At 35.7% G+C, this 22,111-nt stretch overlaps 2 protein-coding genes and 4 long non-coding RNA genes across 6 annotated transcripts; 5 read left to right on the top strand and 1 right to left on the bottom strand.

Moving 5' to 3' along the window:
- Positions 1 to 324: 324 nt before the first annotated feature.
- On the top strand, positions 325 to 2,069 carry LOC105967523 (uncharacterized). The gene is made up of 4 exons (XR_001173666.2): positions 325 to 490; positions 925 to 990; positions 1,138 to 1,191; positions 1,758 to 2,069. It is a non-coding gene; the product is annotated as an uncharacterized LOC105967523 (long non-coding RNA).
- Positions 2,070 to 4,393: 2,324 nt separating this feature from the next.
- Positions 4,394 to 4,995, bottom strand: LOC148766591 (uncharacterized). Its single transcript, XR_016035022.1, has 2 exons — positions 4,910 to 4,995; positions 4,394 to 4,800 (listed from the first exon to the last, which is right to left on the bottom strand). It is a non-coding gene; the product is annotated as an uncharacterized LOC148766591 (long non-coding RNA).
- Positions 4,996 to 5,814: 819 nt separating this feature from the next.
- Positions 5,815 to 10,776, top strand: LOC105967444 (subtilisin-like protease SBT4.3). The gene is made up of 11 exons (XM_088827004.1): positions 5,815 to 6,080; positions 6,912 to 7,076; positions 7,199 to 7,278; positions 7,401 to 7,492; positions 8,130 to 8,376; positions 8,474 to 8,954; positions 9,042 to 9,130; positions 9,226 to 9,444; positions 9,531 to 9,642; positions 9,735 to 9,954; positions 10,062 to 10,776. The coding sequence occupies exons 2-11, from the start codon at positions 6,966 to 6,968 to the stop codon at positions 10,655 to 10,657; spliced, it is 2,247 nt and encodes a 748-aa protein (XP_088683130.1). The 5' UTR covers positions 5,815 to 6,080; positions 6,912 to 6,965; the 3' UTR covers positions 10,658 to 10,776.
- Positions 10,777 to 14,150: 3,374 nt separating this feature from the next.
- Positions 14,151 to 16,118, top strand: LOC105967489 (uncharacterized). The gene is made up of 3 exons (XR_001173661.2): positions 14,151 to 14,327; positions 15,537 to 15,589; positions 15,682 to 16,118. It is a non-coding gene; the product is annotated as an uncharacterized LOC105967489 (long non-coding RNA).
- Positions 16,119 to 16,286: 168 nt separating this feature from the next.
- Positions 16,287 to 19,765, top strand: LOC105967609 (zinc finger BED domain-containing protein RICESLEEPER 1). The gene is made up of 3 exons (XM_012992216.2): positions 16,287 to 16,544; positions 17,116 to 19,099; positions 19,246 to 19,765. The coding sequence occupies exons 2-3, from the start codon at positions 17,146 to 17,148 to the stop codon at positions 19,260 to 19,262; spliced, it is 1,971 nt and encodes a 656-aa protein (XP_012847670.1). The 5' UTR covers positions 16,287 to 16,544; positions 17,116 to 17,145; the 3' UTR covers positions 19,263 to 19,765.
- Positions 19,766 to 21,376: 1,611 nt separating this feature from the next.
- On the top strand, positions 21,377 to 22,111 carry LOC105967504 (uncharacterized). The gene is made up of 2 exons (XR_001173663.2): positions 21,377 to 21,530; positions 21,714 to 22,111. It is a non-coding gene; the product is annotated as an uncharacterized LOC105967504 (long non-coding RNA).

Raw genomic sequence — 22,111 nt, 5'->3', positions numbered from 1 at the left:
ACAAGTAAAAATATTTTTAAAAAAATGTATTTATTGAAAATAATAATAAAAGTAATTTCATAAATTAATAAGTTATTAATTAATGTATAAATTAATAATTATTAATTTATCGATAAGTTAATATTTCGCTAAATTAATAAAATTTTGATGGTTCCAACAGTATTAATTTATAGAGGTTTAACTGTAGTTTGTATTAATTTAGTTAAGCACATGAAAAAGGCCCAAGCCTATGTAGATAAAGCTTATGAATTGGGCCTTTCACAGTTCCAAAATAAGGAATTTGGCCCAATAAGACGACGTCATTTACAGTTCCAGAATGCTAAAAAAATAACAGAACAAATTTTTAGTTGACAAATTTTTGCATACAGGTCCAATTGCAGCAATTGTTGAACGAAGCACACGAGTTTGAATTGGAGAAAATCCCGCCTACGAAGCTTTATGCCGCCATTGGAGTAATCCTATTATTCACCGTCCTTTTTCTTCTTAACCAGTAAGTTCATCCCAATTAGGTTTTTCGTTTCGATGCTCGATAGCCTGTCAATTAGGTTTGCTTATGCCGAAATTTTTTTTTTTTTTTTTTTTTTTTTTTTTTTTGCATTTTCTGTGTCAAAATTCGTTTAATTTCACCCTTATTAAATAACCCTAATTGCACTTGGCAACTGCAGTATTCTGCAACTACAAATTGATAATTTGGAATTTCACATGTGTTTCTGGATGGACGTGTCTATCTATCTATACATGTGTGTGTGTTGTGTGTGTGTGTGTGCACATATATAAGTATTTTAGGAGCAACATGGATTGCAGGTGGATGTTCCGAAAAATGATCTTCATGGATTGATTCCATCTTTAAAAAAAATTGCGTACTATTCTTCTGTGCAATTTCAAGCTTGATAATTTGATAATTTTGTTCTGTTTACTTTGCAGTTCATTTGAAGTCGGGCTTGATGGAGAATCTAACACCATTTTACATGGCTTGGCTCGGTGGCAGTGGTAAACACCTCTTTCATACCTCGTAAACACCATACATAGTATCTTATTTGAAGTCGGGCTTAGTTAGTTTGTAAAGTGAGAACTTCTCAATCATTTGGATGAATTAATTGCCAAAAATAGTAATGCATTATTTTTTGTTTACTCTAGCTTCGAGATGGCTCCTCCCACCGGGGTACTGTGACATACTGCACTCCGAGATGAGTATGTAGTCCGCTTCATTTTTTTGTTGAAAATTTATACGATCGAGCATGATTTATAGTAGATGTTATGATATTCTTAGAGACGTATCGTTAGAAATTGCAACCAACTCAACTCTCTTCTGTTTCATAAGTTTATGAAATAAATTTTGAATTATATAACTTATGTTCATCTATTGACGTCGAAGGGTTTAGTTTAATTAGTTTAAATTTTTTTAGGTCCCTTCTCAGGGATTATTGCATTACATGTTTAGGCTAACACGTGTAAGAAAATCTATGAAATGCGGGTGTATTTTTGAAGGACTTGGGATTCTCATTCTCTTCACTCCTATGCCCTATTCGTCTGTATAAGTATATGCTTTAAATAGGAACAAGAGGGTTCTAGTCAATGAACAAACTGCTGTTCTTTTTTTCTTTTTCTTTTTTTTAAGAAAGCTTCGAAGAACCCTATCAATTCTGTCATTATAATTGGTTTACGAATATATCTATTCATCATATTATTAAGCCATAAATTTTCAGTTTTCTTAGATATTTCAAGAATATTTGTTCATTGAAAGCTCGATTTTGTAGGTTATATGATTTGTTGCAATCGGTGACATGACAGTGCAGAGACCATCTGCAGGGTACTCAATCTAAGCGTCAATGTCAGAATGATTACCGGCAAACATGTAATGATTTTTCATCCAAAGTAACCTCCAACTTCCTTTTTTTTTTTCATTTTTTCCTTTTTTGATTTTTGATTTTTATTTTTATTTTTTTAACTTGATAAGATGTGCAATTGGGTATATTTCTCTCTCTCTCTATCAGTACTCCATTTTCTTAACAAGCAAAACAGTCAATATATTAAGGCTTCATAACGTTATTTAATTACATTTAACGTTATTTAATTTTGTTCTAGATATTAAAACAATGTCTGACAAAGGACACAGACGAATCCGTGGTAAATACTGTATTTTGTCGGCAGTGATGACTGTAAATGTCATTTATAGGGACGCGTTTTCTGTTGTAAACAGATTTAGTTACTGTTTTTGTCAACAGATTTCAAATTCTATTATCCGTTAAGAAGTTCAGTTTGCAATATCAATTTGAAAAAAAAGAAGTTGCAGTCAAAAAACTATTCTCACGATCAAAGAAGTTTCATCTTTATTTGGCATCATATCTTACATTATATTCATTAGCTAACATATTCACTGGATATTATCTAAGAACAAGATCTTTTTCCCGGGAAATTTTGTTTTTTAGAAGCAAAAAAAATCAAGAAAATCGAAACTTGAAGGTGGCTCCAATGTTTCACTACGGGCCCCTCTGCGTTTGTCGTAAAACCCAATCAGCACACAAACTCGATATGAATTCAAAGCCACTAACGGATACATCTATCTATACGGCAGAGCAAGAAAGAATGAAGAGGGAAAATGAGAAAGGGCAAAAGTGACTTTCAGCCCTCACAAACTAGCAACTAGAAATTCAAATGATCAATTAGGTCTAAACGTAATAATCCCCAATTTGATTTCCCTAATTAGTCCTATAACTAATTTGTGTACTGCACCCAAATAACATCAATTGGGTATCGTGTTGTCCAATTAAGCCCTCAGTTACGCATTAATCCTAGGTCAATAACGGATTTCAGGATCGATTATACTAAAACCACCAAATCCGAACTCAGGTTACAAGAGAGAGAGAGAGAGAGAGCAAACCCATGGGAGCGGCGGGAGAGAAGAAAGATTCGAAGAGAGAGCGACACGTGTTTCCGGAGAGAGGAAGGATTTTCAATTTTGAGGAGAGAGGAACACCGAACACGTGTTACAGCCTACAGGCAGAAAATAAAGAACAAAAGGGAGAAAAAGTGAAAGGGCAAATTCCACTTTTCCCTTGTGTACTTTGGTACTTTGGCTCGATATTACTTTACCACATTTTACTGTTAATTGCATCGATTTGTCCCCTGTACATGAAAAATTGTCTCAATTCGGCCCTCACCGTTAGTTTTCAAACTTTGACCTTAATATAGTTTGATCTAAGTCTGAAAATTACAAAAAAACCACCCCTCCCACTTTAAATAATAAAAAGAAAAAGTTAAAAAAAAAATTAAAGAAAACGAGAAAACATAGTCCACGATGCCAGTCACAATTTATTTTTTATTTTCTTAATTTTTTTTAATAATTATTTAAACTGGGACGGGTGGTTTTTTGTAATTTTCAAACCTAAATCAAACGGTGTTGAGGTTAAATGTCTGAAAACTAAGGACGAGGCCACATTGAGACAATTTTTCAAGTACAATGTGGCAAATCGATGCAATTGAGAGTGAAGGGGAAAAAGTGATATCGAACCAACGTATAAGGGACAAAGTGTAGATTCCCAAAATAAAATGAAGCAATGTGGAGGGATTCTGCCGGACGGCGTCGAAAAAATAATAAATAATAAATTAGGAAGAGAAATTGAGTAGAAATATACAAAAAAATAAGACGTGATTATTTTATGTTCCAATTCTAAAATATATTATTGTATTATTTTATATATTTTTGTCAATTTTTTTGGAACGTTTATTTTTTTGAAGTACGTAAATATTTAGTTTTAATTTATGTTACAAAAATTATATAGTGGCTACAATATGCAAGAAAAATACCCCAAAATAAGATGTGATTATTTTATTTATGTTCCAATTCTAAAATATTATTGTAGCATTTTATATAGGGCAGAGTTCTAAAATCGATCATCTGTTCAGTTTTGATTTCGATTTCGGACTTTCTTCGGTCATGGATAATTGCCCTAAAAAACCCTCTCATCTCCTCACAACCATCATCACCAACGGGTCATTTGATTCATCGATTTCTCCGATGGCTCCGCCGAAGAGTTAATTGGAAACCAATTTTACCACAACCAATATTAATTGAAATTATAATTATTAAAAAATAGATGTAAAACATGAATAATACGGTATATTAGTATTTGTTATGAACAAGTAAGATAATGTTATTATCCAATCAATATTAAATAAATTTCTAATTCAATATGGATGTTGAATTAATTTCTTTAGTATACATTATATTTTATTTTAGTTCTCCTACATATCTATAAATATAGATACAAAATTTAAAACGGTGAAATTTATAAATTGTATGCCGTGCCTGGGAATTCATAAGTAAACTAGACTTCATAACGTGAATCTCTTTGGAATAGAACCTTTAGCGAACTCACAATTAATTGAATAATTTCGAAACCATAAAATTTTATTCAAACATGATTTAATTTATCCGAACTCATTAATCGGCAAAAGATAATAATTTAACTGCGGGAAAAAAAAGGATAGTGCATTAATTTGCAGCAATAACATATATCATCGATTCTGATCTTTAATGGTGAACGGAGGCAGATGCTTCGGAATTAATTTTGTGGTGTTTGCTGCAAAGACAAAGACCGTGAGTACAAACTGACTTGAAATCGCGACAATCGTTCGAACGACGACGTTCGCATGCATCATCAGTGTGGCACTGTGCAATCGGCCATGGAGGGCAATAGCACTCTCCCTCGAAGCAAAATAGCGGTTTTTGATCTTGGTCTGTGCAAGTTACAGCTTGATGATCGCAGTCGCGGTCCACCCTGCACTGGTCGGCTGACACTGCCAACCATGATAAAAGAAAAATACATAAAAAAAAAAAAAAACAAAACTCGGCCATTAGTTTTAGAGAGAGAGATCTAGAGAGAGAAAGTGCCATCGATCAACTAACCATATCCGATAAGAAAAATGGTGAACAAGAAAATCATCTTCTGAGAAGCCATATTTCTTGATTAATTTTTTGTCTTGTAAGAATATGTATGCCGAGTTATAAACCCTGTATTATATAGATGGTTGAATGTAATCGGACAATAGGTAATTTATGCAAATATGACATGAATTTTATTACAAATAAATGAAAATTTTGATTCTTGGATTTCTTTCCCTTTATGCAAATTATGATGCCAAATAGTATAGTTGTGAATCATGGATTTCATAAAATTATTTATTTCTTGCGAATCTTAATTGATTCGATTTTAGATTCTTCATCTACATGCCTAATAAAATGGATTTTTTTCCTTGTTAGTCATATTTCCTAAGTATCTCAATTTGAAAAGACTAAAATACCCATCTTCTTAAAATAAAATAACATTAACCCAAATGACATGCCCCAAAAACGTTTGTAAATTGTACATCTACAACATTTCGACTAAAAAAATTTTTGCCGCCCAAAATATTAAAACATTTTTCTTCAGTCATACGATTTTTATCAGTTTTTAAAAACAACGAAACGGCCACGCAGTGTTTGCATTTTTCGTTTTAGATCTTAAAGGCTCTATATATATAAATCAGATTCGGTTGTTGACTCGGATAAATTAAGAAATATCAATGCAGACAAAGTATTTTAAAATATTAATAAATAAATAAAGTATTTTGATGAATAATATATACATCAAATGCTATTGGAAATCGGAATACAAATTACTATGTATGTATATTAAAGCATCCCAAGATTTAGTGTATTACGTATGAGGAAAAGGCATTTTGCCATGCAAAATAGAAAGCCCCACTGGCCATACAATTTAATGAGAGACAGGCTTTCTATATATATATACCTGGTCCGTATAACATAAAAATGAAGCAACAGTCAATAAAAAGCAATATTATTCAACGGGCAACAAATTACAAGGCCTTGTTATGCCTCATTTTCCATTTTTACTTAAGAATTGAATTTTAATGAAAATTTAAAGTCCTAATTAAAAAAAAAATTTAAAAAAAAAAGAGGAGAGAGAGAAAAAAAAAAGTGTCTCGCCACTGCTAAGGTCTGCTCTTCATCAGAGTCTAGAGAGAGTAATTCTGAGGAAGCTAATTCAAGTTACAATCAAACAAATTTGATCGAGGAGGTATTTTCCCCAAGTTTGAGCCAGATTACGTGTAATAGATTTTTGTTTCTGTTTCTGTGTGTGTGTTGTGTGTGTGTGTGTGTGTTGTGTGTGTGTGTGTGTGTCTGTGTTTTGGTGAGTGTGTGTGTTGTGTGTGTGTGTTGTGTGTGTGTGTGTGTCTGAGTGTGTGTGTGTGCCTGTGTGTCTGAGTGTGTGTGTGTGTCTGAGTGTTTGTGTGTGTGTGTTTGTGAGTGTGTGTGTGTGTGTGTGTGTTTGTGAGTGTGTGTGTGTGTTGTGTTTTTGTGTGTGTGTTTTTGTGAGTGTGTGTCTGAGTGTGTCTGTGTGTTGAGTTTTTGTGTGTGTGTGTGTGTCTGTGTGTGTGTGTATTGTGTTTTTTTGAGTGTGTGTGTCTGTGTGTATTGTGTTTTTGTGAGTTTGTGTGTCTGTGTGTCTGTGTGTGTGTGTGACTGTGTGTGTGTCTGTGTCTGTGTGTTGTGTGTGTCTGTGTGTGTGTGTTGTATGTGTGTGTCTGTGTGTGTGTGCTGTGTCTGTGTGTGTGTGTCTGTGTGTTGTGTGTGTCTGTGTGTTGTGTGTGTGTGTGTGCTGTGTCTGTGTGTGTGTGTGTCTGTGTGTTGTGTGTGTGTGTGTCTGTGTCTGTGTGTGTCTGTGTGTTGTGTGTGTGTGTGTGTGTGTGTGTGTGTGTGTGTGTGTGTGTGTGTGTGTGTGTGTGTTGTTTGTTTATGTGTGTGTGTGTATGTGTGTGTGTGTATTTTCTGAGTTTCCTTGTATGAAAACTATTGTATTCATCTCTATAGGGATTTCTCTTCTCTGATGTAATTTCTTATCTATTAGAGTGACGGGATCACCATCGTCAGTTTGGGAGGTATAAGGTATATTTCTCGAAGAATGTCTCTCCGGCTCGGAATGAATCGGCTTCTCACGCTCACTTTTCTCCTCCTCGTCGTTTTGGGTTCTACCTGCATTCATATTGTTCATGCAATTTCAAACGAGAGGGAGGCAAGTCTTCTAATTAATTTTCATTTGCTTTTAATTTCTCTGTTTCTTACAATGTTTTGTTATTAATTTACACATATATATTTAATTTTTATTTTCGATCTGATATACATGCATCAATGTAGGTCTACATCGTGTATCTCGGAAGTCTTTCCCCTGATATGGTCGACCATCTTGACATGCTTCGCGACATCGTCGATGCTAGGTAACGATTTCGTTTCTATATATTCAACCCTTATTTTACCAACGGTTCTAAAATTAATCGTAATTTTTACTATAAGGTAAAATTAAACAAGCAAAATAATTGATGAACTCATTTATACACAGATTTATGAAGCAGAACTTGCTGCGAAGCTACAAAAGGAGCTTCAACGGTTTTGCGGCCTCCCTCACAGCCCAAGAACACGAAAAGTTGGCTGGTACTTTTCACTCACTGCAACAAAAATACACTTCAAATAATGTCTCGATATTGTGTCTTAAATGTGCCGTTATGAAATTGTGTATACATCGGATTGAAATCGTGCTCATATTTACATTTTTAGAGGCAAATAAAAACATCGCAAATGTTAAATTCCCAGCACAAAAGTGTTTGATAACTTTCGAAATTGCATCTCTTATAGCTAATTAGGCTGCACCAATATAATTAAAAAAAGAAAAAAAGGCATCAAATCTCAGAAAACAATTCACTCTGTTCCACAACATTTGTTCCACAATGTTTCCAACTGTGCAAAATCTATTTCTAATTAACTGGTAATTATCTTATTGCAAAATTTGAAGCTGAATCTGTTTATACAAAAGAAAATGGACAAGCTTAAGCATGAGATTACTTATTGTCCCAAAACCAAATATTGAGATCAACAAACAGTTAAAATGCGAAAACAAGTATTTGAGCCAACGTAAAAAAATTAAATAACAACTCATAGCTGAACAGACATCTTTACACATTGAAACAGTAGATTTTTTTTATTTTTTTTTTGTAATGTGTAGTGACTCTTATATTATTGTAATTTAGTATTGAATCTTCGATCTCAGTACTTTAAGCTATTGCGCAATCAGGTCACGAGAAAGTCCTATCGATATTCCCAAATGCTATTTTTCACACCCATACTACGAGATCGTGGGATTTCATGGGATTTCCGATGAATATCCCGCGAAATCTCGCTGTGGAGAGTGATATTATAATTGGAGTTATTGACTCCGGGATTTGGCCGGAATCGGAGAGCTTCAACGACCGAGGACTCAGTCCTCCGCCCTTGAGATGGAAAGGAGCTTGCAAGGGAGGTGAAAACTTCACTTGCAACAAGTAAGAATTTTATTTTCCTCTCCATATGTAACTGTGTAAAAATATTAATGTCCAAATAATACCAGATAATAAAAATTCCAAGTTTGTTCTTGTGCAGCAAACTGATAGGAGCTCGGTTTTACACTACGTACTCAGCTAGAGATGACACTGGTCATGGAAGCCATACAGCTTCTACTGCAGCAGGACGCCCCATTGATGCCAGCTTTTACGGCATTGCCGGTGGAGTCGCTAGAGGTGGCGTCCCGTCGGCGAGGATTGCCATTTATAAGGCTTGCCATGATGGGCACTGCGAAACAGCCAACATATTATCTGCATTCGACGATGCAATTTATGATGGCGTCGACATTATTTCAGCCTCTATCGGACAAAAATTTGCTTCTGACTTGGCAAGCGATGGCGTTGCAATCGGCGGCTTTCATGCATCAGTTAGCGGCATTTTAGTGGTACAATCTGCGGGGAATGAGGCGAGAAAATTATCTACCGTAAGTATCGCTCCATGGATCTTTTCGGTCGCTGCTAGCAATACCGACCGGGGAATCATCACAAAAGTCAGTTTAGAGGATGGAACGACATTTAATGTAAGTATATTATATATCATTTTTACGATGTTTGTATTTGTAATTGTTATTGTAGTATTTTAACCTGATTGTTGATAAATGCCACAGGGAAAGTCGATTCACCCCTTCAACTTACATGGGATTAGTTTCCCAATAGTTTACGGAGATGATAGTCGATGTCACAAAGAAGCTGCAAAGTAATTTCTTGATACCCTTTAAATATATCATTTTATAAATAAAAAGGTATATAAAATGTATGACATTTAACTTTTTTTTTTTATTTGAATTACAGAGCATGTGACTATGGTTGTTTGGAGCCCAGTTTGGTGAAAGGGAAAATTGTTATGTGCAACAACTACAGTGGCATAGAAGAAGTTTCTAAAGCTGGAGCTGTTGGAGCGATTTTGCAATCAAGTTACCCGACCCCTGTGTCGTTTGTAGTTCCTACTGCGGCGTCGAGCTTCAATGAGAGTAACTTCAACACAATTCAGAGTTATTTTAGCTCGACAAAGTAAGTTCCTATCATAATACTCCTTGATAAATTAATTTACACTAATTTGAAATAATTTTACTGATTGAATTTTATCTTCTGTGTAGGTCTCCAAAAGCAACTATACTCCCTAGTGAATTAATAACAAATCTGGATGCACCACGAGTCGCTGGCTTTTCTTCGAGGGGACCAAATATCATCATTCCGGATATTTTGAAAGTACACTGTGTTTTTCTTTACTTTACTTGTTCATTTCACATTCTAATTATTGCAATAAAAGTCTGTAACATATATCTCTTCTGTATATGCAGCCAGATATTACAGCACCAGGGGTTGAAATCCTAGCTGCCTATTCACCTTTAGCTTCACCATCAGGTGAAGATGACCCTTATGATTCAAGATCTGTGGATTTTAATGTTATGTCCGGAACATCCGTTGCTTGCCCACATGTCACCGCAGCAGCTGCTTACATAAAATCATTCCATACTGATTGGTCAGCTTCAGCAATCAAATCGGCTCTTATGACGACAGGTAATGTTGAACCAACCAAAAAAAATAAAAAAAATTGAAATGTCTTTTTTCTTTTCTTTTTCATTATAACTAGTATTTAATTATTTCATTTTATTTATTTTTTGAAGCCTGGAGATTGGATCCCACAAAGGACAAGCTAGCAGAATTTTCTTACGGAGCTGGACATATTGATCCACGAAGAGCTGTTGATCCTGGGCTCGTGTACGAAACATCCACGGCAGATTATGTTACTCTTGTTTGCAATTTGGGATATGCGAGACTATTATCAATAAATGGCAGCTGCGCTACTGGAGAAAGGAGTACTGCACCCAAGGATATGAACTACCCATCAATGACTGTTCGAGTTAACGGGAGCAGCTTTTCGGAGAATTTCGTAAGGACAGTTACGAATGTGGGAGCTGAAAATTCGAAATATGAGGTGAAAACGACTAGCAGTTCAGATTATACTATCACGGTGAACCCCAAGATCCTAACATTTAAAGCATTCGGAGAAAAGAAATCATTTGAAGTAATTATCAATGGGAAGATCAAGGAGTACATGATCTCGGCCTACATTGAGTGGAATGATGGTGTGCACACAGTCCGTAGTCCGGTGGTTGTGTACTCTGATTCGATAAATCAACCTAGTCACGGTTGGGCCAGTTCAATTGGGTTCAACCAAGTTGTTTATTTATTTTTAGTTTTTTTAGTTAATTATATATAGCTTCAGTTGTATCTGTGCTTAAGTTAGTGTAACGAAAGTATTCGAGGGATGGAAATATTAGCTTCATTAATTAAATAGCATTTCTCTATATTGATCAAGCCTGATGAGCCTTTTATATTTGCCTTATGGTGCTTTTGATGTGTCCTTGTGGTACTGTTTATTGGAATATAATTTGTTCGTAGTATACTATGACACTTTATTTTTGCTGTTCTAGAATTATGTAGGCTGAATTGATGCAAATGCCAATAGGTATACACAATTTGTTTCTCGACGTTCTTTTGGGCTTACTCGATTTCATTTTGCACTTCAAATCTATTAAACCTGCATCTTTCTCTCTCTGAAAATTGATTATTCAGGTACTGGAGATGATGGTTCGATGAACCAGCAAAATGAGAACAAGAAGAAACAATGTCTGAGAAAGTACACAGACGAGTCCGTGGTATATACTGTATTTTTGCAGCAGTGATGTCTGTAAATACATGTTTTATGTTGTAAACAGATTTAGTTATTGTCAACAGATTTCAAATTCTATTATCCGTTAGAAGTTCAGTTTGCAATATCAATTTGAGAAAAGAAGTTACAGCCAAAAAACTATTCTCAAGATCAAAGGACAACAAGTTAGAAACTGCATCTTTATTTGGCATTCTATCTACATTATATTCATTAGATATTATCTAAGAACACGATCTTTTTCCCGGGAAATTTTGATTTTTAGAAAGAAAAAAAAATCAAGTAAGATATCAGTGTCAACAGATCGAGACTTGAAGGTGGCAATATAATTTTTCCCCGAAAATTATTCAATTGCAGGACCTGTCATTAAGTGCATAAATAACAAAGAACACCAATTAAGCTCTTTCTAGGAAGATACGAAACAAACGTAAAATGTCCAAAGAGCGGAAGAAATAACACGAATGTAGTTGCCTGTCTCTCAATGCGCCACAAAAACGGAACCTTTTTTTCTCGTAAAAATATACGTCGTCTGGATAAACCTCTACAATGTTTCACTACGGGCCCCTCTGCGTTTGTCGTGAAACCCAATCAGAGCACAAACTCGATATGAATTCAAAGCCGCTAGCGGATACATGTATCTATACGGCAGAGCAAGAAAGAATGAAGAGGGGAAAGGGAGAAAGGGCAAAAGTGACTTTCAGCCTCACAAACTAGCAACTAGAAATTCAAATGATCAATTAGGTCTAAACGTAAAAATCCCCAATTTGATTGCCCTAATTAATCGTAGAACTAATTATGTACTGCACCCAAATAACATCAATTGGGTATCGTGCTGTCCAATTAAGCCTCAGTTACGCAAATCCTAGGTCAATAACGGATTTCAGGATCGATTATACTAAAACCACCAAATCCGAACTCAGTTCAACAAAACCCCCAAATCGCGATGGTGATGATAAGATGTTACAGCTCAAGAGCGAGAGAGAGAGAGAGAGAGAGAGAGAGAGAGAGAGAGAGAGAGAGAGAGAGAGAGAGAGAGAGAGAGAGAGTTATAATGATGGTGACGGAAAAAGAAACCCATGGGAGCGGCGGGAGAGAAGAAAGATTTGAAGAGAGAGCGACAAGTGTTTCCGGAGAGGAAGGATTTTCAATTTTGAGGAGAGAGGAACAGAACACAGAACACGGTGCGGAGTGATTCTGCCGCACGGCGTCGTTTTTGGGGAAAAAATCATAGAAAATAAATTATGAAGAGAAATTGAGTAGAAAACAATTTATCCATAAATTTCTAATTCGATATGGATGTTCAATTAATTTCATTCGTATACATTAAATTTTATTTTAGTTCTCCTACATATCTATTAAATATAGGCGGATTTTGAATATGAAATACGCGTGCAACTAAAAACAAAAGTGAAACCGGTGAAATTTATCTTTAGGCGAATAATTTATAAATTGTATGCCGTGCTAAGGATCCATAAGTAAACTAGACTTCATAACGTGGGTCTCTTTGGAATAAAACCTTTAACGAACTCATAATTAATTGAATAATTTCGAAACCATAAATTTTTATTCAAACATGGTTTAATTTATCCGAACTAATTAATCGGCAAAAGATAATAATTTAATTGCGGAAAAAAAAAAGGATAGTGCATTAATTTGCAACAATAAAATATATCATCACTTCTGATCTTTAATGGTGAACGGAGGCAGATGCTTCGGAATTAATTTTGTGATGTTTGCTGCAAAGACAAAGGCCGTGAGTACAAACTGACTTGAAATCGCGACAATCGTTCGAACGACGCCGTTCGCATGCATCATCAGTGTGGCACTGTGCAATCGGCCACGGAGGGCAATAGCACTCTCCCTCAAAGCAAAATAACGGTTTTTGATCCTGGCCGGTCTGTGCAAGTTACAGTTTGATGATCGCAGTCGCGGTCGACCTTGCACTGTTCGGCTGACACTGCCAACCATTATGAAAGAAAAATACATCAGAAAGAAAAATACATCAAAAAAAAAAAGAAAAACTCAGTCATTAGTTTTAGTTAGAGAGATCTAGAGAGAGAAAGTGAGATCGATTGACTAACCACATGCGATAAGAAAAATGGTGAACAAGAAAATCATCTTCTGAGAAGCCATATTCTTGATTAATTTTTGTGTCTTGTAAGAATATGTATGCCGAGTTCTAAACCCTGTATTATATAGATGGTTGAATTTAATCCGACAATAGGTAATTTATGCAAATATCACATGAATTTTAGTATAAATAAATTAAAAATATAATTCTTGGATTTCTTTCCTCTCATGCAAATTATGATGCCAATTAGTATAGTTTTGAATCATGGATTTCATGAAATTATTTATTTCTTGCGAATCTTAATAGATTCGCTCAGATTCTTCATCTAGGTGCCTAATAAAATGGATTTTTTTCCTTGTTAGTCATATTTCCTTAGTATCTCAATTTGAAAAGACTAAAATACCCATCTTCTTAAGATAAAATAACACTAACCCAAATGACATGGCCCAATAAGGTTTGTACATCTACAACGTTTCGACAATTTTTTTTTTTCGCCCAAAATGTTAAAACGTTCTTCTTCGGTCATACAATTTTTATCAGTTTTTATATATAAACAACGAAACGGGCAGGCAGTTTTTGCATTTTTTCGTTTTAGATCTTGAAGGCTCTATGCATGTAACTTTCTTAAAAGTCATATATATATATATATATATATATATATATATAATCCGATTATCGTTCAAAATTTGTGCTTTTCTTATCACTACATACAGATAGCCGTACAAAAAAATTTTATAAAGGAGATAAATCATTAGAAAATTGGCGCTATAAATTCAAACCCAAAATATTGTAACGGATATAACTCTAAGTTAATATCAAATAACTTTAATTATCAAAAAAAAAAAAATATCAAATAACTGTAGAAAAAATAAATAGTCCCAAGTGACACACTTTGTATTAAATGACCAATTTGCCCTTCTCCGCAAAGTGTTTCTTTGCCATATATACACAGAGCATGGAAATTGCAGGAATATGATGTGCTCCACTACACTAATAGTAATACACCTTTAGCAATAATAATGCTCTCTCCAAAGAAATCACCCCTCTTTCTTCTTCCCTTGCATATCTCCATCTTTGCTACAAGAAACATCTGCAAATCTCGATCTCCAGTTTCTGTGCAATTGGATTCGAAGCTCAAATATCTTCACCGTAAGTAACATGCAATTCAGTTCCACGTCTTAATTTGTGTGTTTGTTGTTCTAATTGATGATCTCAGAATTAGGGCTCTTCGTGAATTGGGGGTTTTTGTAGAACCGAGTTCGAATTTGGTGGTTTTAGCATAATCGCCCCTGAAATCCATTATTGACCTAGGCTTGATGTGTAATTTACTGAGGTTTAATTAGACAATTTGATATCTAATTGATGTTATTTGAGTATAGAAGTAGTTTAGGTTTAATTAGGGAAATGAAATTGGGGATTTTGAGTTTAGACGTTTGATTTGGGAATTTGTACTTGTGGTGATGAATCATGGCTTCGATTAAGGTTTTTTAGTTTCTGAATTAAGCTATGAACCCATTCTGAACATGAATTCAGATTACGAGCACTGAAATGACCATTTTGCCCTTTTCGCATGGAAAAAATTGCGATTTCTTCCAAGTTTTTTTTTTTTTTATTTTCTAAAATGAGAAGATTAGTTGATTTTATTATGGCTGCACGTGCAAAATTTTGTTCTCTGATGCTTCTAACAGGTTCGTAATGGCATGCCAACGTGTTCGTGGTCTTTTTGACATTTCAATTTTGTCGTATAGTAGTTAGATTATATATGCACTTCTTGCTATAACCACAAGATGTACTTGTACTTTGGGTTTCGCCGGTTTCTTTGATAAATTATTTAACTCGCAGTTGGAAGTGAAAAATCTTTAATCACTAGACGATGAGGTTTCTTCCCCGAACACTGCATATGTTTCTATTAGTGAATTGTGTTCTGCCTTTCTTCCGAGTGTTATTAATTCTTGGCCTCGATTTGTTTAGACTGCCTTGCTTGAATATTATTGGATTTATATTTTACAGTGGCCATAAGATGGGGAAATTATAGACAAACGGAAAATCGAGAATGCTTATGCACCATTTGGTTGCAAATGGTCGTAAATAAAATATACACATTTTGTTAACTTTTGAAAAAAATTGCTATGTAAGAGAAAAGTAGTATAGGTATGGCAATCAAATTTTCGGTTGTTGGAAACAATTAAGTTGGATAACTGGACTAACGCTTGGTCTGTGAGACTGGAAAGAGTATTAACATGAAAGGCTGCACTGAGTATTTTCTCTCGTTGACGTATAACTAGATTAAAACGACTCGATTCTCGTAGTCGTATCAAGAACTTCTCTCATATCTCTTTTTCTCTGTCTCAAATTCAGAATGCCGTCACTCAAGCTGACATTTTTGGGCGTCTTCATGCTCGTAGCAACAGGTTGTCCCCCCCCCCCCCCCCCCCTCTCTCTCTCTCTCTCTCTCAAATGTATATGATCATTCTTTATTTTTATTTTTCGATTTTTGACACAGTGGCAGCTCACGGGAGCAATTGCACATCACACGAGAACAATTGCACGTCACATCAGAACAATTGCACGACTCAAGAGGATTGCGATCGTCTACAAATAGCGTGTCTAGAGTTTACATTCCCGGAACATGTATACTGTGTCCACAGAGAGTGCCAGTGCAAGACCTTAGACGAGTGCGCCTTATACAAATATTGTGGACCCGTGGCCAACACAACACCGAACCCCTCATCGGACCATGCACCCACAGCCACAACACCGGAATTTGTCGGAGTCTATGTACTCTTGCTCCAATTAGTGTATTTTATTTTTCTTTGATGTTGGATTAAAGTAGAAAAAAAAAATTAAGTATTTATGACTTTTGTAATATTTGTAATGAATTTTTACTATGACTTTAATTATTTGTATTCTATTAAACTAATCATAATTAGGGTACCATAATTTGTGCTTGTTCGCTTGTCCGAATTCCAACATTTAGTTAGCATAAAAAAACAAATATTATATATTTTAAAAAATAAAAAAAAAAGGAAAGAAAAACATTGTTAAATTATAGTCCGATTGAGGGAAATTGGGCTTTGTTATATATATATATATATATATATATATCATATATATGTGTGTATATATTTGCATTTGGTGGCCCAGAAAGCCCTAACAAAAGCCCACCTTGCTTGCAGCTCTGGTTAGCGGGTTGGCGCCTTTGATGAAAATTACTCCATATCCTCTTCCTTTCTCCCAAATACAGAAGATTTCTCTTTCTATCGCACACATACAGCACACACTTGACGGATTTTCCCCCAATCCATGGACCGCTAGCTATGTAAACAAACCCTAATTTGCAGAGATACTAAACTATCCATTTTACCTGTAAGCCGCTCAATTTCTCGCTCATAAATTCGGATTTTTTTATTTTGTGTGTGGGTAATGATCCGTATGCGTAATTCGGTTTCTGTGAATTGTTAAACCCGATGCCGTATGATGTTTTATGTATTGGTGGTGGATTTTGAATGAGTGGCGTTTTACGGGTCAGGTTCCGATCCGTATTAGGGTTCCCATTTTACCCATTTTCATTATATTAGCGGGTCGGTTTGTTCGGTGGGTTTTTACAGTAAACACCAAAATTGCAGGTTTTTTATTATCCAGTTATTTTGCCTCCAAAGATTGGTTAAGTTGAAATGATTATGAATTAGTAATCCACATACATCCGCAATTTGTTTGAGGCTGTTCGTCTCATATTTACATGTGTTCTATAGTTTATTAGCTGTGTTAATGAGTTTCAATTTAGATTCAAATGTACGGTTGTTGACTTGTTGGGGGTATGGCTGAACTTGATTGATTATTACTGCCTTTTCATTTCTATTTTCTATAATCAAGATATTCAAGAATTCATTGCATCTGTATATTGATTATGAGTTTACTTCTCTGGACTTTTCGACAGTTTTGGGTCAAGAGTTAACAGCTTGAGCTGATGGAGATCCCGGAAGAAGGGGTGATTGTCAATTCGAGTAGATTGAAGTCTGTCGTATGGAATGATTTTGACAGAGTTAAAAAAGGTGAAACCTTTGCGGCTATTTGTCGGCACTGTAAAAGAATACTCAGTGGGTCAAGTACCAGTGGAACATCTCATCTGAGAAATCATTTGATCAGGTGTCGTAGACGATCGAACCATGATATAACTCAGTTGCTAACAAGGGGGAAAAGGAAGCAGAACACCCTTGCGATCACAAGTTTCAGTTATAATCAATCCCCGATAAAGAATGAGATAGTAACCGTTGCGAGTATGAACATGGAAGAAGGGGTGAAAGTTGGAAATAATAACACAGGAGTTCTCAATCTCGATCACAGGCGGAGCCAGCTAGATCTTGCACGTATGATTATAATGCATGGGTATCCTTTAGGTATGGTTGAAGATATTGGCTTCAAGATATTTGTCCGGAATCTTCAGCCCTTGTTTGATCTCGTGACAGCTAGCGGAGTTGAGGATGACTGTATTGAGATCTATAATAAAGAGAGACAAAAAGTTTATGAAGAGTTGGATAAACTACCCGGAAAGGTCAGCCTTAGTGCTGATAGATGGTCGACTAACGGCGGCACAGAGTATCTGTGCTTGATAGCACATTATATCGATGATTCTTGGGAACTAAAGAAGAAGATTTTGAACTTTTTAGTTATTGATCCTGATCAGGCGGAAGAGACGCTTTCAGAATTAATCATGACAAGTCTAAGGAAATGGGACATTGATCGAAAGTTGTTCTCGTTAACAATTGATAATCGTGCCACATATGAAAAAACTGTCTGTAGAATCAGGGACCAGCTCTGCCAGCACAGGTTCCTTATGTGTGAAGGCCAGTTATTTGATGTGAGATGTGCAGCGAGTACAGTTAAGTTATTGGTTCAAGATGTCCTAGAAACATCACGTGAGATAACCAATAAAGTTCGGGAAACTATACGGTACGTCAAAGGTTCTCAGGCAACACAAGAAAAGTTCAACGAGATAGTGCAGTTAGTTGGTATTAATTGTCAGAAAAGCCTGTCGGTTGACAATCCGTTTCAGTGGAACTCGACGTGTATGATGCTAGAAGCTGCTTTAGAGTACAAGGAAGCCTTTCCGCAACTGCAAGAACACGACCCGGGCTTCTCTATGTGTCCATCTGATATAGATTGGGACAGATTGAGGGCCATTACAAGCATCTTTAAGTTCTTTCACGAAGTTTCGAATGTCTTTGCAGGGCGCAAGCACATCACTTCGAACTCCTATTTTAATGAGATATGCGACATTCACTTACAGTTGATTGGGTGGTGCCAGAAATCAGATGAATTTATCAGCTCCTTGGCGTTGAAATTGAAATCAAAATTTGACGAGTATTGGAAGAAATGCAGCTTGATTATGGCGATTGCGGCCATACTAGATCCTAGGTACAAGATGCAATTGGTAGAGTATTACTACCCTCAAATTTACGGAGATAGTGCTCCCGATTGTATCGACATTGTCAAAAACTGTATGAAAGCTCTATACAGTGGTCATGCTATTTATTCACCTTTATCTGCTCACGGTCAAAGTTCGGCTTCGGAAAGTAGCGTTAGCATTGTCAAGGACAAACTCACCGGGTTTGATAGATTTCTCCACGAAACTTCAGTTAGCCAAAACACGAAATCGGATTTGGACAAATACTTGGAGGAACCACTCTTCCCGCGTAAGAATGTTATTAGCGTATTAAACTGGTGGAAAGTGCACGAACCAAGATACCCCGTGCTTTCCATGATGGCTCGCAACATATTGGGAATTCCTATTTCGAAAGTTGCAGTGGAATCACTATTTGATACCGGAGAAAGAGCCCTCGATCATTGTTGGAGCACAATGAAGTCGGATACTTTGCAAGCTTTGATGTGTTCTCGGGATTGGATAAGCAGTGATTTTGAAGGTAGACAGACGCCTTTTAACGTACATCATAAATTGTCTTAATTATGCTGATATGGTATTGTTTTCTATTTCGTAAGATTCCATGTAGTTTCTGACATTTCAGATAGAGAGTTCGTTATATAATGTTAAATCCCGGCTGCTTTGCAGGATTGAGTTTGGATTGAAGGTCGGAAGAAAGCTCTTCCGATTTTTCGGGCACGATAGAAGCTGGAAGAGAGAATAAAATCAAAGTGTATCTCGGGTTTTCAACAAGTTTGGAGGCAGCAGCTGGGATGACTGGTAATCAAGGAAGGTGCGGAAAGCAGATTAACATGTTTGGATTTTGACGACGAGAAGGAAAAAAAATGAAACACTTTCAAAGCAAAAAGCGTCGTGCGTCTGTCCGTCCTTGCAGCACTTAATGAAGGTCCTTTTGGAGTTTCTGCTATTTCTAATTGAAGTCGTGTAGCAGCATTATGAAGTACGATATAGAGCACATTTTAGTCGATTTCGATATAAATTATTGAAACATTAAATTGGGTCGGATTTCAATGGTTTGTCCAAGATTTTTGTCATCTTGCCAATAACTAAAACCGTTTGTTTCAGGGGAAGTTGAATTTGAAACCGACAATTTTAGATTTCACCGAACCAGACTTTATTGTCGAAAGCACTGGATCATTTGTTTTTGTAATTCTGAGCAATCTGTCGTTAGGATTTTTTTTTGTGCACATACAGGGTATCGATAGAAGAGGGAAGATTGCTGCATGTACATGATTGTTATCAAGATTGATGCATTTAACAGTTGAAAATAAAACATAAAATTTAACTTCTCAAGCACAGAGACTTTGGAAAAAAACAATTCGATATTCATTCACATAGTGTGTGATAATACTAAAAATTGGAAGAACATAAAAGAAGGAAAGGAAAAAAAAAAAGACAACATTGTACAGATTGAGTATTCAACATGTATCAAACAAAATTTTCTAATCTCCGGCCGATTTATGTACAAAGAAACGCTATTGTCATTTTTTTGCAGGTGAACATGCTCGTGTTGGTGTAAGGTAATTTTTTTAATCTTTTCAATTTCTATTCTGAAAATGCAAGTTGTAGAATTCCATGTTAAACCTAGGATTTGTTTATGTCGCCGATTTTCTACAGATACACTTTACTTGATTGTAAGCCTGGATTATGTTAGTGTGAATTATTGAGGGCTCCAGTGAATTATGTTTACTGTTCGAATTGATGATCTCAGAATTAGGGCTCTTCGCGAATTGGGGGTTTCGTAGAACCGAGTTCGATTTTGGTTGTTTTAGTATAATCGATCCTGAATTTCAATATTGATCTGGGCTTAATGAGTAGCTGGGGTTTAATCAGACAATTTGATAGCTAATTGATGTTATTTGGGAAATCAAATTGGGGATTTTGATGTTTAGACCTAATCGATAATTTGATTTGGGAATTTGGATTTTTTCTTGATGAATCATGGCCTGAATTAAGGTTTTCTAGTTGCTGAATTAAGATATGATCTCAATTCTCAGATGTCCAGTTATACAAAAGAAGTGGATGAGATGCAGAACTATATTAAACAAGAGTTCATCGCATCAACTAGAAGTTTCGATTTTTTCGTCCGCCCGTTTCTTGAATTTGCGTAGAAAAACTAGAGTGAAATGACTATAATTAGCTATGAAGTATTCCTCATCACAATTTTATTATCTATACCTTCTTTAGGAAAAGTAGCGGGTTTTCAAGGGGAGCCTCGATTGATCGCGGTGTTACAAGGTTTGAACTCCCTAAAATAATAATACCAAAAAAAAAAGAAAATCCGATTTCTGGCGACTCCGATTAAACAAAAATGATTTTGGAAAAAAAGATTTTCAATATTCCAAATTTCGATTCCTAAGTGAAAGTTTCAATACAAATCCATCGTATTTCTATCACTTTCACTTGTACATTAAAAAATAAAACAAAGTGAAAAAATAGAATAATGATCTCTCTGTAATGGTTGGTCTGAATCATAAACAATTCTTCTAATTTAAAAAAAAGATCATACACAATTTAAGAAAATTGAAAAGAAAAGCTGTAAATCTTATTCTGATTGCATCATCACTCACAAGCATATTTTCAATTATTTCTATGATTGCAGGCTGAATTTGGAATAGTTATCCGTGAATCAAAATTCATCCCTAAAACATGGTGTAAACACTGTACAAAAACTTTTGCCTTGTGGTGATTTGTTTCTTTGTTTCCTTGTTCAATTTTGTAAAATAAAGTGTCCTACATTTATTAAAACTTGTCATGCATTTATCATCACCCATTACCTATTGTCAGATTTCACTTATCTGCGTATATATACATGGATCAGTAGCAGGCTAGCAGCAATAACCAAGTAACTCATCAAGAAATGGTTTCTGTAAAGATGTTTTTCCTGGCTACTCTATTGCTTGTTGCCTCGGGTTAGTCTCTCTCTCTCTCTCTCTCTCTCTCTCTCTCTCTCTCTCTCTCTCTCTCTCTCTCTCTCTCTCTCTCTCTCTCTCTCTCTCTCTCTCTCTCTCTCTCTCTCTCTCTCTCTCTCTCTCTCTCTCTCTCTCATATGATCAGTCATATTGTTATTTATGCTTCATCATGGTTAAAATCAGTCTCGGCTCAAGAGTGCAAGCCTCAAGAGTGCAAAGTCGACCCCGACTGTGATAAGCAAACTGTAATTTGCCCTCAACAAGATCGGCCATCGAACTTTTGTTTCGAGGGAACGTGCTATTGCACTCCATGGCCCCTTAAAGGGTGCGACTTTGACCAGGACTGCGCTCAGGCTCGTACAAACGACTGCGGCATTTATAAGTCGGTTTGTACTCATGGTACTTGCATTTGCAGCAAAATAGTTCACAAAATTAAAATCGAACCGTCTACCTCTGCTGCAAATGCATTATCTGTTTTTTTTGCTTTTCGGTAATTAAATAAGTATTATATGCTTATTAAATTATGTTTGAATAAAAGTTTGTCGTCTCGTAATAATTCAATTAATTATGAGTTCGTTAAA

The sequence above is a fragment of the Erythranthe guttata genome, chromosome 12 (genome assembly GCF_056151865.1).
Source record: "Erythranthe guttata isolate IM_541 chromosome 12, IM_541, whole genome shotgun sequence".
Taxonomy (NCBI): Eukaryota; Viridiplantae; Streptophyta; class Magnoliopsida; order Lamiales; family Phrymaceae; genus Erythranthe; species Erythranthe guttata.
This window is presented reverse-complemented; position numbering and strand designations above follow the sequence as displayed.

Excerpts from the sequence above, each read along its gene's own strand:
- LOC105967444 (XM_088827004.1), top strand. The coding sequence starts at position 6,966 with ATGTCTCTCCGGCTCGGAATGAATCGGCTTCTCACGCTCACTTTTCTC. Across the intron at positions 7,279-7,400 it reads CGCGACATCGTCGATGCTAG|ATTTATGAAGCAGAACTTGC; the intron begins GTAACGATTTCG and ends ATTTATACACAG. Across the intron at positions 8,377-8,473 it reads GAAAACTTCACTTGCAACAA|CAAACTGATAGGAGCTCGGT; the intron begins GTAAGAATTTTA and ends GTTCTTGTGCAG.
- LOC105967609 (XM_012992216.2), top strand. The coding sequence starts at position 17,146 with ATGGAGATCCCGGAAGAAGGGGTGATTGTCAATTCGAGTAGATTGAAG.